General features: G+C 57.2%; 1 protein-coding gene across 1 annotated transcript; it reads left to right on the top strand.

The window, feature by feature from the left end:
- Positions 1 to 670: 670 nt before the first annotated feature.
- On the top strand, positions 671 to 10,754 carry UNC93B1 (unc-93 homolog B1, TLR signaling regulator). The gene is made up of 11 exons (XM_061407208.1): positions 671 to 839; positions 995 to 1,136; positions 1,723 to 1,876; positions 4,556 to 4,717; positions 4,927 to 5,059; positions 5,402 to 5,495; positions 6,032 to 6,156; positions 6,608 to 6,790; positions 7,605 to 7,878; positions 9,000 to 9,118; positions 9,982 to 10,754. Exons 1-11 carry the CDS (start codon positions 744 to 746, stop codon positions 10,315 to 10,317), a joined length of 1,818 nt encoding a protein of 605 aa, XP_061263192.1. The 5' UTR covers positions 671 to 743; the 3' UTR covers positions 10,318 to 10,754.
- The last annotated feature ends 2,943 nt before the right edge of the window (positions 10,755 to 13,697 follow it).

Below are 13,697 nucleotides of genomic sequence, written 5' to 3'. Positions count from 1 at the left end.
ATTGGAGTTTCAACTTCAGCATCAGCCCTTCCAATGAATATTCAGGACTGATTTCCTTTAGGATGGACTGGTTTGATCTCCTTGTAATCCAAGGGACTCTCAGCAGTCTTCTCCAACACCAGAGCTCAAAAGCATCAGTTCTTCCCTCCTCAGCCTTCTTTACATCCAACTCTCACATCCATTCAGGACTACTGGAAAAACAGTAGCTTTGACTAGACAGACCTTTGTCAGCAAAGTGATGTCTCTGCTTTTTAATCCCTGGTTTACAGGTGAGGAAACAGAGAGTCACAGAGAAGTGGAGTTAATCTCCAGAGTCACAACACAGGGAAGTGGCAGAGTGGGGATTCGAACTATCACCTCCCATCCCCGAGGCCACTGAGGGACACGTGAGTGCTCCCCTACACACACAGACACGCACAGAAACATAGAAATAGACACAACGGACACGCAGACACACAGACACATACAGACACACACACACACACACACACACACACACACACACACACACACACACACCCTTGCCGGACACGCAGACACACAGACACATACAGACACACACACACACACACACACACACACACACACACACACACACACCCTTGCCGGCCACGCCTCCAGCCGCGCAGGGCCTCCCCTAGGGCAGGAGGTGGCCCGGGGGCGGGGCGCGGCAGGTCCTGGCGCCGAGAGGAAGTGCCGGCCCCTTGCCTGACTCCCGGGCGAGTCCTCCCTCGGGTCGGGCCATGGAGGCGGAGCCGCCGCTCTACCCGGTGGCGGGGGCCGCGGGGCCGCAGGGCGATGAGGACCGGCTCGGGGTTCCCGACGGGCCCGAGGCCCCGGTGAGCGGGGACGCGGATGGCGTCGGGGCGCGGGCACCGGGAGGACCTGGGACTCCCCGGCGGGAGTGGGATGCAGCCCCGGGAGCCGGGGGCGGCGGGGCTGGACGCGGGAGCGGCCGGGATGCGCCTTTGCGAGCGGCCGTGGTGCCCCGCAGCTGGACGAGCTGGTGGGCGCGTACCCCAACTACAACGAGGAGGAGGAGGAGCGCCGCTACTACCGCCGCAAGCGGCTCGGCGTACTCAAGAACGTGCTGGCGGCCAGCGCGGGCGGCATGCTCACCTACGGCGTCTACCTGGGTAGGTGGCCGGCGGCGCGCCCCGCTGCGGCGTGCTGGGCCCCGGGCCCGGCGAGGAGGCACGGCCCGCGGGCTCCGCGCAGGGACCCAAGGCTCCCCCCACCTCCCCTCCTCCGGCTCCGTCTGCGGACCTGAGGTTTCTCACGGAAAGAGAAACCTCGGCCTCCCTTCCTCTTTCACTTCTCAATCTGCGCCCTCGCAGATGCAGCTGCGGCGCCCCCTCAGTGGGTGCGTCCCCGGGCGGGGGGGCGGGGACAGCCTCGGCCCTCGAGAGTGTGTGGGCGGCGGGCTGGGAGCCCTGGGCGGGTCTGCTGCCATCCTGGGTGGGGGGAGGCGGCAGGGCATGGGGGCGCTGGGGTCCGAAAGTCCTGCAAAGCGACGCAGGGGAGGGGATCTAGATTCAAGTTGCCATCGTTGCCACTGGCAGTGGCACGCTCGACCAGTCTGGGCCGCCCCGCTGTCCTGGGCATTGGAGTTAGGGATCCCTTTGGTGCCTGGAGCTCCCTGCCCGGCTTTGCGTTCCCGCCTCTGCTTGGTTTCCCCCAGAGCCAGGCGGCCCCCTCCATGCCCGCTCCCTGCCCCCCCAGGCCTCCTGCAGATGCAGCTGATCCTGCACTATGATGAGACCTACCGTGAGGTGAAGTACGGCAACATGGGGCTGCCCGACATCGACAGCAAGATGCTGATGGGTATCAACGTGACGCCCATCGCCGCCCTGCTCTACACGCCCGTGCTCATCAGGTGCAACGTGGCGTCCCTGCCAGGGCCCGGCTGCCCCCACTCCGACCTTGAAGGGGTGCAAGGGCTGTTGGACACCGGGGTCTCCAGCTGCCCTGGTGTTCCTGGGGGGTGGGGAGAGGCCTTGCTGACCTGGAGAAGGAGTGAAACCCAGGTTTGGGGAAGAAACAGGAGCTTTGCCCTGGGACACCGTGGGTCTCAAGCAACAGGAATTCGCTCTGGCTCCTTCCCTCAGCTTGCCCGTACCCCACGTGGCATCATTCTTGTGCCCTGCTTTGTGGCCTGGGGCCACAATGACCTTATGAGGTCAGGGCTGTGGCGTTTCTGGAAAGAATCTGATCAGCTAGCAAAGCCCAGGGACGCACCCCAGGACCCATCAGGGTGGCAGTGTTGAAGGACATCGCTCACTGCAAAAGGCATGGTTGGGCAGGTGCCCTGGGGGCGTCTACTCCAGACCTGCGCCTTACTGGCATCCAGGGCCGTCTCCGGGCCCTCCACCAGAACCTAACCACCAAGTGGTAGGTCTGTGTTCAGATGGGACCCAGAGATCAGTGCATACACTGGATCTGTTCCCCTGTCTTTCCAAAACAAAAGCAACCCTCGCCCCACCCCAGCTCCTGGACTGTTTCCTTGTCTTAAAACTAAAAAGAGAGAGGTGGTGAGGGAGAGAGAGAGGCTGAGAAAGAAAGGAAGGAAGGAAGGAAGAAAACCTCCTAGGATAAACGTTCAGAACTGCCCTGACTAGGTCAGAAGCATATAAAAGGCTTTATGGCTCTTGAAACCTATCGCTATTATTCACAGGAACCTCCTTTCATTTCCTTTGTGCTGGGCACTTTATAAGCATATCGCATTCCCTACAAGCCAAGGTGGATGCTCTAATCTTAGACACAGGGAGACCAAGAGATTGAACCCATTCCCACAGGCAGAAGTGCAGACTGAAAGTCTGAACCCAGGCAGAGTGACTCGGAACCCCCATGCTTTCCCTACCCCCATACTCCCGGGTGGACTTTCCAAAGGACTGTGCCACCTGCCTGAGCACTGACTGTCACTTTTAAAATCACAGCCTCATCAGCAATGAGTGTTAGTATTTTTACTTTTTTTCAGTTTCAGAATGTATAGTGCAGTTTCGGTGCCCTTCCCCAAATAGATTAGAGGAGAATGGCACCCCACTCCAGTACTCTTGCCTGGAAAATCCCACAGACAGAGGAGCCTGGTGGGCTGCAGTCCATGGGGTCGCTAAGAGTAGGACACGACTGAGCAACTTCACTTTCACTTTTCACTTCCATGCATTAGAGAGGAAATGGCAACCCACTCCAGTGTTCTTGCCTGGAGAATCCCAGAGACTGGGGAGCCTGTGGGCTGCCATCTATGGGGTCGTATAGAGTCTGACACGACTGAAGCGACTTAGCAGGAGCAGCAGCAGCCTGCCTGTTTATTAGATGGCAGTTCAGTTCAGTGCAGTCGCTCAGTTGTGTCCGATTCTTTGTGACCCTGTGGACTGCAGCATGCCAGGCCTCCCTGACCATCACCAACTCCAAGCTTACTCAAACTCCTGTCCATTGGGTCAGCGATGCCATCCAACCACCTCATCCTCTGTCATCCCCTTCTCCTCCTGCCCTCAGTGTTTCCCAGGATCAGGATCTTTTCCAATGAGTCGACTTTTTCGCATCAGGTGGCCAAAAGTATTGGAGCTTCAGCTTCAGCATCAGTCCTTTCAATGAATATTCAGGGTGGATTTCCTTTAGGATGGACTAGTTTGATCCTAGGTGTGTGACCACCCTATCATGGTTATCTAGGTCATTAAGACCTTTTTTGTATAGTTCTGTGTATTCTTGCCACCTCTTCTTAATCTCTTCACAAGCAAGTATACTCCAATTAAAAAAAAAAAGAGCCAGGAAGACCCTGTTGTAGAAGAGAAAGCAATTGTATCAGAAAATCAGAGTCACTGAACTTTGAGCTTGCTGGAAACTCAGATAAAGGAAATAATGAGCACAAATACTCAAAACAAACAAACAAAAACCAAAACAAAGCTAATCCCGGGATCAGAAGGGTGGTGTCTAACCTGATCAGCCTCCGCGCCCTGAGTGGGCCCTTGTCCTGTCCTTCGTCAACCCCTTCCTAATATGATGTGACATTTTCCAAGAGCCAGTGAGGCTGATGTTCTAGGAGCCAGTGAAGAGGAAACTTCCCAACTGACCACGCTGGACTGAAAGGGCAAAGTGCAGAGGGGATGGGGCGCCAGGGCTCTCTCCGTGGTCCTCAGTTTCCTCCACCCAGTTTCCTGGGACAAGTTCCTCGGACACTCGCTTGGGTCCTGCATGTGGGTAGGGGAGGGGCCTCGGTAGTCAGCCCAGAACACAGATGAGGGCTTCTTGTGTCCAAGGGCCACTGTCTCCTGACACCCTCTCCCCGCTTTATCTCCTCCATCCCTGCAGTGGCCATGAGAAGCTTGCAGCTGGGGCACGGCGCACATTACCTCTGTGTGGTCACAGTGGCTCACCTGAGGCCACCAGCAAGTCCGTATCTCTGAGACTCTAGTTCAGGTCCCTCGATTCCAAGGCCAGGGGTCTCTCCCCACCTCAGCCAGCCTCAGGAGCTGAGACCCAGAGTTGTGGCCCTGTGGTTTTGGGCTGAAGCCCTCTGGGTAGCCTGTGGTGCCAGCATCCTTCCTCCCACTTGCAGGTTCTTTGGCACCAAGTGGATGATGTTCCTGGCTGTGGGCATCTACGCCCTCTTCGTCTCCACCAACTACTGGGAGCGCTACTACACGCTTGTGCCCTCAGCTGTGGCCCTGGGCATGGCCATTGTGCCTCTTTGGGCCTCCATGGGCAACTACATCACCAGGTGAGTCTGGTGGACAGCAGGGTAGAAGACCGGGGACCCAACAGAGTTGTATTGTCCACCTCAGCTGGGGGACCTTAGGCCAGCCTTATTTGCCCTCTGGGCCTCAGTTTCCCCATTGGTGGGACACAGGCCGGGTAGCACATATGCCTGGGTGCTACCCGGCTGGCTGACGTAGGGCTGGGGAGAGCCTTCTCTCCTTTGTGGTCCAGGATGGCCCAGAAATACTACGAGTACTCCCACTACAAGGAGCAGGATGAGCAGGGCCCCCAGCAGCGCCCACCACGGGGCTCCCATGCACCCTACCTCCTGGTCTTCCAAGCCATCTTCTACAGCTTCTTCCACGTGAGTGCCATGCATGGGGACCCTGGAGGCAGGCTATTACAGGCCCAGAATCACATATTGCAGCCCATCCTAGTCTTTCCAGCCCTCTAGTCCACTGGCCTTTCTTAGGCCAACCCTTGCTTGCTTACCTCTAGTGACAGAGACCTCATCACCTCACTGTCCATGGTGCTGACGAGGAGGAAGTCCTCCTGCATCGGGCACCCCCACCATTGGACTGCCCCCCCAGAGATGGGAGGGCCCCTGTCCTCCCAAGACTGTGCCCAGACCCCTCCCAGATGGTGCCTGTCCTCTCCACCTGGTTCCATGCCCCGCACCTGACCCACACCACTCTCCTGCCCACAGCTGAGCTTCGCCTGCGCCCAGCTGCCCATGATCTACTTCCTGAACCACTACCTTTATGACCTGAACCACACGCTGTTCAACGTGCAGAACTGTGGTTAGTGCTCAGGGGGGTGGGTTCCCTAAGGTCTGCTTGCCTCCCCTGCTGAGTCACCCGGCAGACACTGGGCCCTCAAGGGCAGAAAGGATGCCCTTGCTCACAGGAACCAGAGCTGAGAGCCTGCCATCACAGCTCTGGTGATTGGGAAAAGCAAAGGGCCTTGTTCTTACGACATCTGACTCAACCTGGGGTCAGGGTAGGGTGCATCCGGGAAGGCTGCCTAGAGGAGGTCCATCTGGGCTGAGGCTGCCTGTGGAATCTCAGGATCAAGTATACCCTCAATGCAGGGAGATGTATGGAGGTGGGAGGTGGGCTGGCAACCTGGGGAGAGGTACTTTCAGCCCCCTTGGCCCTCACCTCCAAAGGGCTTTCCCAAGGAACCCTGCCTTTGCAGGCACGGATCCTCAGCCACCCCTCTAACCCTCCCCTCACCCATCTGCTTGGTCTCATTTCTTTATGGCTGAGTTGCCAGTGTGCCCTGCTCCCTGCCTCACGATGCATCGCCCCCCCCCCCCCCCCTTCCCCTTTCTCAGGCACTAACAGCCAGGGCATCCTCCTCGGCTTCAACAAGACGGTTCTGCGAACGCTACCGCGGAGCCGAAACCTCATTGTGGTGGAGAGCGTGCTCATGGCGGTGGCCTTCCTGGCCATGCTGCTGGTGCGGCCCGGGGTGGGGGTGTGGCAGGGTCAGGTCTGGGGCCCTTGGCGGGGAGAGAGGCGGCTTCGTCTGGTCTGGAGTCAGGGCTAAGTCCTCGGGAGGGGACCTGAGCCTATGCGCTGGGCTTGAGGCTCGGAGGCGTGGCCGATGCCTGTGGACTGAGAGAGGAGTTGGAATGCCAGAGGCCAGTGAGAGAGGGTCCAGGCCAGATCCGGGGTCGAGCTGGAGACAGGGTCCTGGAGGACTGGTTGTGACACCGGCCGGAACCAGAGGTGGGGGGAATGGGGGGCGGGGCGAGGGTCCGAGGTGTGGCTTCAACCTGGGGGCGGGGCCAGAAGGCCGGTCCTGGGATTTGCCGGGGGCGGGGCTGGGCTGAGGGGCGGGGCCGAGTTCAAGGGGCGGAGCCAAGGCTCCCGGCGGCCCGCCCCCTCCCTCACCTCCTGGCCCGCAGGTGCTGGGCCTGTGCGGAGCCGCATACCGGCCCACGGAGGAGATCGACCTGCGCAGCGTGGGCTGGGGCAACATCTTCCAGCTGCCCTTCAAGCACGTGCGCGACTTCCGCCTGCGCCACCTCGTGCCCTTTTTCATCTACAGCGGCTTCGAGGTGCTCTTTGCCTGCACTGGTCTCGCGCTGGTAAGTGCAGCCTGCAGAGGGTAAAGCCAGATAAAGTCCACGACATCCCGTTAAATTTGAGTTTCGGATAAACAACAACAAATAGGTTTCGAATTTATCAGTTCAGTTCAGTTCAGTTGCTCAGCCGTGTCCGCTCTTTGTGACCCCATGGACTGCAGCACGCCAGGCCTCCCTGTCCATCGCCAACTCCTGGAGTTTACCCAAACTCATGTCCATTGAGTCGGTGATGCCATCCAACCATTTCATCCGCTGTCGTCCCCTTCTCCTCCTGCCTTCAATCTTTCCCAGCATCAGGGTCTTTTCAAATTTCGAATTTATAAGTATGTGTAATAAAAACACAGTTGGCCCTCCGCATTCACAAATCCAGAGGGCCCACAGCACTGCCCCATTTTATAGAAGGGATTTAAGCATCCACAGAGGGTGTCTGCAGAGTCCTGGACCAACCCCCTGAAGACACCGAGGGACAATTGTAGGCCCAGATATTTCCCCCCCTCTCCTTTTGCCTCTCTCCCTCAATCCCCCTGTACCTTGGGAAAGTTACTTTCACCTCTCCCAGCCTGCTTCCTCATTTGTGAAGTGTCTAATGACTCACTTCCAGTTGAGACAGAACCACGCTCAGAAAGTGTTTGGTTCCACGTGGGTTCCAACCTTGGTGTCCGGGGCCACTGTCCAAGCATTTTCTCATGGTCTGTCACTAAGGAATCTTCCCAAGAGCTTTGGAGGAAGTTGGCCCTGTGGTGGCCGTTGAGAGGGTAGGATGTGGCGTGATGTGAGTCAAAGAGCCTGACCACCAACCTCACCCCTTTCCCCCTAGGGCTACGGCGTGTGCTCGGTGGGGCTGGAACGCCTGGCATACCTCCTCGTGGCTTATAGCCTGGGCGCCTCGGCCTCCTCAGCCCTGGGCCTGCTGGGGCTGTGGCTGCCACGCCCGGTGCCCCTGGTGGCCGGGGCTGGACTGCACCTGCTGCTCACTCTCAGCCTCTTCTTCTGGGCTCCCAAGCCCCGGACCCTGCAGCACATCTGGATCCTCTACACAGTAGCCGTGCTCTGGGGTGTGGGCAGTGCCCTCAACAAGACTGGGATCAGCAGTGAGTATAGCCGTGGGCTCTGGGTAGCTGGACAGGGGATCCAGGGGCTCCTCGGGGCAGTTGTGGGAAGCACAGACATCCCAGGGACAAACTTAGGGGCGATGGACACCCTGGAGGGCTGTCATGGGGCCTGTGCACTTGCTGAGGGCAGGTGGGGATCCCTATGTTGGGGGGGGGGAAGTCCATGGACACTGCAGGGACAGATGGGGGCTGTGGACACCCTCAAAGCAGGTATTGAGTCACCTGCATGGACATCCTGTCGATTTCCAGGGCAGGCATGGGATTCAGGGTGACATTGTGTGGTTCCATGAGCTGAGTATGGGGCTCTATGGACACCTCTTCAGTTCAGTTCAGTTCAGTTGCTCAGTCGTGTCTGACTCTGTAACTCCATGAACTACAGCACGCCAGGCTTCCCTGTCCATCACCAACTCCCGGAGTTTACTCAAACTCATGTCCATTGAGTTGGTGATGCCATCCAACCATCTCATCCTCTGTCATCCCCTTCTCCTCCCACCTTCAATCTTTCCCAGCATCAGGATCTTTTCCAGTGAGTCAGTTCTTCGCATCAGGTGGCCAAAGTATTGGACACCTCTTAGGGACCATGTAAAAAAAACACTGGGGAGGCCTTATTTCATACTAGGGGGCAGGGTCCACCTTGGCATAGTTTCCAGAACACTGGAAACATATCAAGGTCTGTGCCCCAGAGCAGGTCCATTGCATCCCAGAAAAATAACCAGGATGTGTCCATTAGGGGGCTCACCGGAAAAGTCCCTGATGCTTGGAAAGATTGAAGGCAAAAGGAAGAGGGGTCAACAGAGGATGAAATGGTTAGTTAGCATCACTGGCTCAATGGACATGAGTTTCAGCAAACTCCGGGAGATAGTGAAGGACAGGGAAGCCTGGAGTGCTGCAGTCCATGGGATCGCAGAGTTGGAGCCGACTGAGCGACTGAACAACAACGAACCACTAGGGGGCAAGCCAGGACCGGTTTACAACAGCTTTCTAAGCGCTCTTGCCAAGGGTTAGAACCAGCGCAGGGCATCTGGGGGTCCCCAGAGGGAGATCCGCAGCTCTGGGCCCCACCTGACCCCTCTCCCCTCTCTGCCCTGCCCTGTCTGCAGCACTCCTGGGAATCCTGTATGAGGACAAGGAGAGGCAAGACTTCATCTTCACCATCTATCACTGGTGGCAGGCTGTGGCCATCTTCACCGTCTACTTGGGCTCAAGCCTGCCCATGAAGGTAAGGGCCATCCCTACTCGACCCCCCTAGACAACAGATACTTTTGAGTGCCCACCCTGGCCTCACAGACCCTGAAAGGCATTCTCTGTCCAAGGGCTAGGCCCTGGGCAAAGCCCACTGGTTGGCCCCACACCCATCACTGGCTTGTTACTTACTGCACCTCCTGCCAGCCTCAGTTTACCCGTGTCTGAAAGAGTTCATAGTTTGCCCTCTCCTTGTGGGCACATCCCAGCTGCCTGGTGGGTTGTTTGGTCACCTGTTCACTAGATGTTGGGCTCTGAGCTGGATGCTGAAGGTCCCTCTCCCTTCTTGACCCTCAAGGGTCCTGGCCAACTTTAAAAACAATTAAAAAAAATACTTATTTGGCTGCACTGGGTCTTAGTTACAGCACACAGGATCTTAGTTGGAGCATGTGAGATCTAGTTCCCTGGCCAGGGATTGAACCTGGGCCCCTTGCATTGGGAGCACAGAGTCTTAGCCACTGGACTATCAGGGAAATCCCTGGCCAACTTTTTTTTTTTTTAATGACAAAATAGAGAATAGCAGGGAGTATGCCTGTGAATATGTGTGAATGTACTGCCTTATAATGCAAAATTATTTCTGACTGCCTGTTACAGTCAAACTCTGTACTACCCCGGGAGGCAAAAGGATTATCATTACAGGAAGGGAAACCGAGGCCCTGAGAAGTAGGGTGGCCATAAGGGACAGAGCTGGGGTTTGGGCCTTGCCGGCAGGACGGTACCCAGAGCTTGGCTGGCCCCCAGGAGGAGGGAAGGGCAGCCGAGGAGCTGCGGCGTGCCTATCCGGGCGAGGGGCGGGGCCGGCGGCCGCGGGTCCCCTGCATTTAACCCCTGTTGGCCCAGGCTAAGCTGACGGTGCTGCTGGTGACGCTGGTGGCGTCCGCGGCCTCGTACCTGTGGATGGAGCAGAAGCTGCGGCGAGGCGTGGTCCCACGCCAGCCCCGCATCCCGCGGCCCCAACACAAAGTGCGCGGCTACCGCTACCTGGAGGAGGACAACTCCGACGAGAGCGAAGCGGAGGGCGAGCGCGGCGGCTGCGGAGGTGGCGGCCGGGGGGACTGCGCGGAGGAGGAGGCGCCGCCCGCGTGGCCACGACCCGGCCCGGAACCAGCCGTTCTCTACCGCCGGCCCTGTCCCTACGAACAGGCTCAGGGAGGCGATGGGCCGGAGGAGCAGTGAAGGGCCAAGCGTGATCTCCGGCCTAGGTTTAACGCGTCTCAGGTCGGGGTCCCTCTGATTCCGCGCGCCAATTTCCGGAAGGACCCTCTGCTTGCCCCGCCCCGGGTTCAGGAACGCCCCTCCCAGAGCCTGGCCACCTGGAGCTTGGGATCCTCCCCGCAGCCTCTTCCCAGGCGGACTGGGTCCTCGAGACCCCTCCGCCAGGCCCAGGGTTCAAGAGACCGCACAGCGGAAACCATCCTCCGACCTTAGGGGCCGCTCTCCACGACCCACTCCCCGGCCCCAGCCCCGGGGCAGGGACCCCGCAGTCCCGCCCCAGCTCCCGGCTCCAGAACTGGGCTGATCGATGTGTCGCCTGCTTTGCACATCCTTCCCCATGGTCCGCCGAGGTGTACGACGATTTTAAGAGAATGGGCAATAAAGAGATTTTTGTATTATCCTGATTGGGAAGCGTGTCGTGGGTGAGCGGAGATGGCCCAGCGTGTGTGGCCGGGTGACCCAGCCGACTGGGGCATTGGGGTCGCCTGCCTTGAACTGAGATTGGGGAGGGAGGGTCCCCTAAGCCCTGCTCACCAGGCTGTTCCCGCTCCTGGAGGTACCGCCTCTCCCCACAGCCGCCGGCTTTTGCCAGTTCCACCCCACCCACTCAGGACAAAGAGGCGCCTGGGGGTCGTCAGTAGGGACCTCAGGGGAGTGTGATGGGGGCAGCAAGCCCCGCGTTGGGCTAGAGGAGAGGATGGAGTCCCACAGCCCAGGTCCCTCTGCCCCCTCCTCTAGCATACCCAGCCCTCCTGTTCCACCCCCATCCTTTCCTTACCCCTTGGGCCACTTCTGCCCACAGCTCCCCAAGGGATTCCTTTTGGGGCCAAGTCCATTTCTGAGCCGTGCGCGGGTCACCCCGTGTCTAGTATGGGCCTGGGGCATTGATGTCTGAGCCCAGCTAAACTTGGCTGCTGATCTTCCGGGGTGACAGCCTACTTTGTGATGTCCATGAGGGATGGGAGGCCCCCTATCCCCCGAGGTCGCCCACCACTGTGGGGAGAGGCAACCAAGATCCTACTGTGAGGAGAGGCAAGGGGACCACAGGAGGGTCCTAGAGCCCCCAGCTGCACCCCAGGAGATCGGTACCAGCAATGCTGGAGCCAAAGCATTCCTCCTCACACCACATCCACCCCGGCTGACTCCCAGACCCTTGTCCACACCCACCTCAGCATCAGTCTTCTAGCTTCTTCCACCCACTATGGCCCTCTCTTCTCTGCCTCCCGCAGCCCGCACTTGAGTTTGGTTCCAGGAACCTCAGCGAGCCCTGGAGCCAGGCTCTTGACCTCAGACAGGGGGTCAGCCCGTCTGAGCCACTTTCCTCCTCTGTAAACTGTATCTGTGGTGGCACCAAGGTCCCCAGAGCCTGTAGGAGACTCACAAGGGCACAGAGGATATTTTAAATTGTCTAAAATGTGGACATCTCCCTGCTCTGAGCAAATTAACAGGTTCAGTTGGTTCACAATTTCAGTGTTAGATGACACCACAAATCCTTTCATGTCATATCTTTGACAAGGTGGGTTTCCTGTGGTTTCGGGATAAAAAATGGACGTGACCATGGAACAAGAAATGAGACCGGGGGTGTCCCATCTGATTCCAGGTTTGAGAAGCTGGCCGGTGCACATAGCCAGTTTTAAATCACGGTGGTTATTGTTGTCAAGTCATTACGTGGTATCCAACTCTTGTGGGACCCCATGGACTGTAGCCCACCAGGCTCCTCTGTCCATGGGATTTTGCAGGTAAGAATACGGGAGTGGGTTGCCATTTCTTTCTCCAGGAGATCTTCCCAACCCAGGACTCGAACCCGAGTCTCTTGCATGTGTCTCCTACATTGTAGGTGAATTCTTTACCACTGAGCTATCAGGGAAGCCCGGTGGTTATTAGAGAAGGAAATAAAAATACCATTTTTTTTCCTTTCTATTGCTGTGTATTATTCAATATATTTTCTAAGTGACTACTAAGTTATTAGAACATACATACTTATTGATTGGACCTAAAATAATTCACAAATAGAACAGCTAGATATTTCTTTTGGCTTAGGAGCACCATGAATAAATTACTGAGACACTGAGGGTTTCAGGACCAGGGAACACTTGGGCAGCTCTGTGTTAGCAGAGGGCTGGCACGGAGTTACCTACAGGGAGGCCCTCGTTGGACCCTGGGCCCCCCTCCTGCCTTGTCCAGAGAACTGAAGCATCTTTTCTGGCCCCAGCCTGGGGACGGAGATTAAACCTATGGTCTGTGATGCCCCAGGCCCTGCTCTGAACCAGCGTAAACTAGTCACCAAGTTGCTTTTGGCAGATTCGAGGATCCTGCCTTTATGGGAGGCAGCAAGGCCCACACCTCTCCACAGCCTCCCCAACAGGTGATCTCTAGACTCAGACAGATGAAGGGGCTGAAAACTGCCTGCCTCATACACAGACTTTCAATGACAATCAGACCCAGACTGAGTCATGCGGGGTGACTAGCACTCTGTCCTCCCCGTTCCCAACAGCATCTGGCACGGAAGGCAGTGTTCTCTGATGGCAGATATGCTGACCTCCTTCTGGCAGGATTCCAGCCAAATTCCAGACAGAACTGGGCAACCAGATGCTTGAGCCATAAGCAGGGCAGGGCATCATTTGGGAAAGTGTGGGCATCTGGGCATGCCAGGCAAGCGAGGGGAGGGGAAGACAATGGTTCTACAGCTGGTCACAGTTCCAAGTCGTTTCCAGGGATGAGCCCAGGCACGCAGAGCGGCCACCTGAGAGGGAGCATGACTTTCAATGACATCCTTTGCAGGGGGGTAGGCTCCCCATCAGAAGACTCCACACCCCCTCTTACTGTTCCTGGCACATGGACAAGACCCACAGACAGACACATGGAACAGGCCACACCCATGACAAGCAACACACACACATTCACACCCAGAACAAACAGGATTACTGTCACGGCAGCAAGCCCCAGCAGGCCAGCTCTTACAGGGACACCTAATTAAGCCATCAGATGTGGATGCTCCATCCCTTGGCAGCTCCAGGTCTGGTTGTAAAGTATAATATTGATGTCTCTGTCACCTCTGGATAAGGGGACCGGGTGGCCATCTGGACTCCAAAGTGGAAAGTCAGACTCAGCATCATGGTCTTGGCTTCTGTGATTCTGTGTCAATCTGCCTTTGGGTAATTTTAAAAATTATATGATTCCAAGACTCCATAGTGTAAGATTTTAACTATCTTCTCAATAGCAGATGAGAGAGCTTGAAAGTCTCCTTCTAGAGTCATCTAGAGATGCTGAATCAGAAGCAAACTGGGTTTGGGGACGTCCCTGGCAGTCCAGTCGTTAAGATTCTGTGCTTTCTAGGGCGT

The sequence above is a fragment of the Bos javanicus genome, chromosome 29 (assembly GCF_032452875.1).
Source record: "Bos javanicus breed banteng chromosome 29, ARS-OSU_banteng_1.0, whole genome shotgun sequence".
In the NCBI taxonomy this organism is placed as follows: domain Eukaryota; kingdom Metazoa; phylum Chordata; class Mammalia; order Artiodactyla; family Bovidae; genus Bos; species Bos javanicus.
Note: the sequence above shows the minus strand (reverse complement) of the source record. Positions and strands in the feature narration are given on the sequence as shown.

Coding starts and splice junctions, on each gene's coding strand:
- UNC93B1 (XM_061407208.1), top strand. CDS start 744: ATGGAGGCGGAGCCGCCGCTCTACCCGGTGGCGGGGGCCGCGGGGCCG. Junction 4,718..4,926: donor ATGGGCAACTACATCACCAG/GTGAGTCTGGTG, acceptor TTTGTGGTCCAG/GATGGCCCAGAAATACTACG. Junction 6,157..6,607: donor CCTTCCTGGCCATGCTGCTG/GTGCGGCCCGGG, acceptor CCTGGCCCGCAG/GTGCTGGGCCTGTGCGGAGC.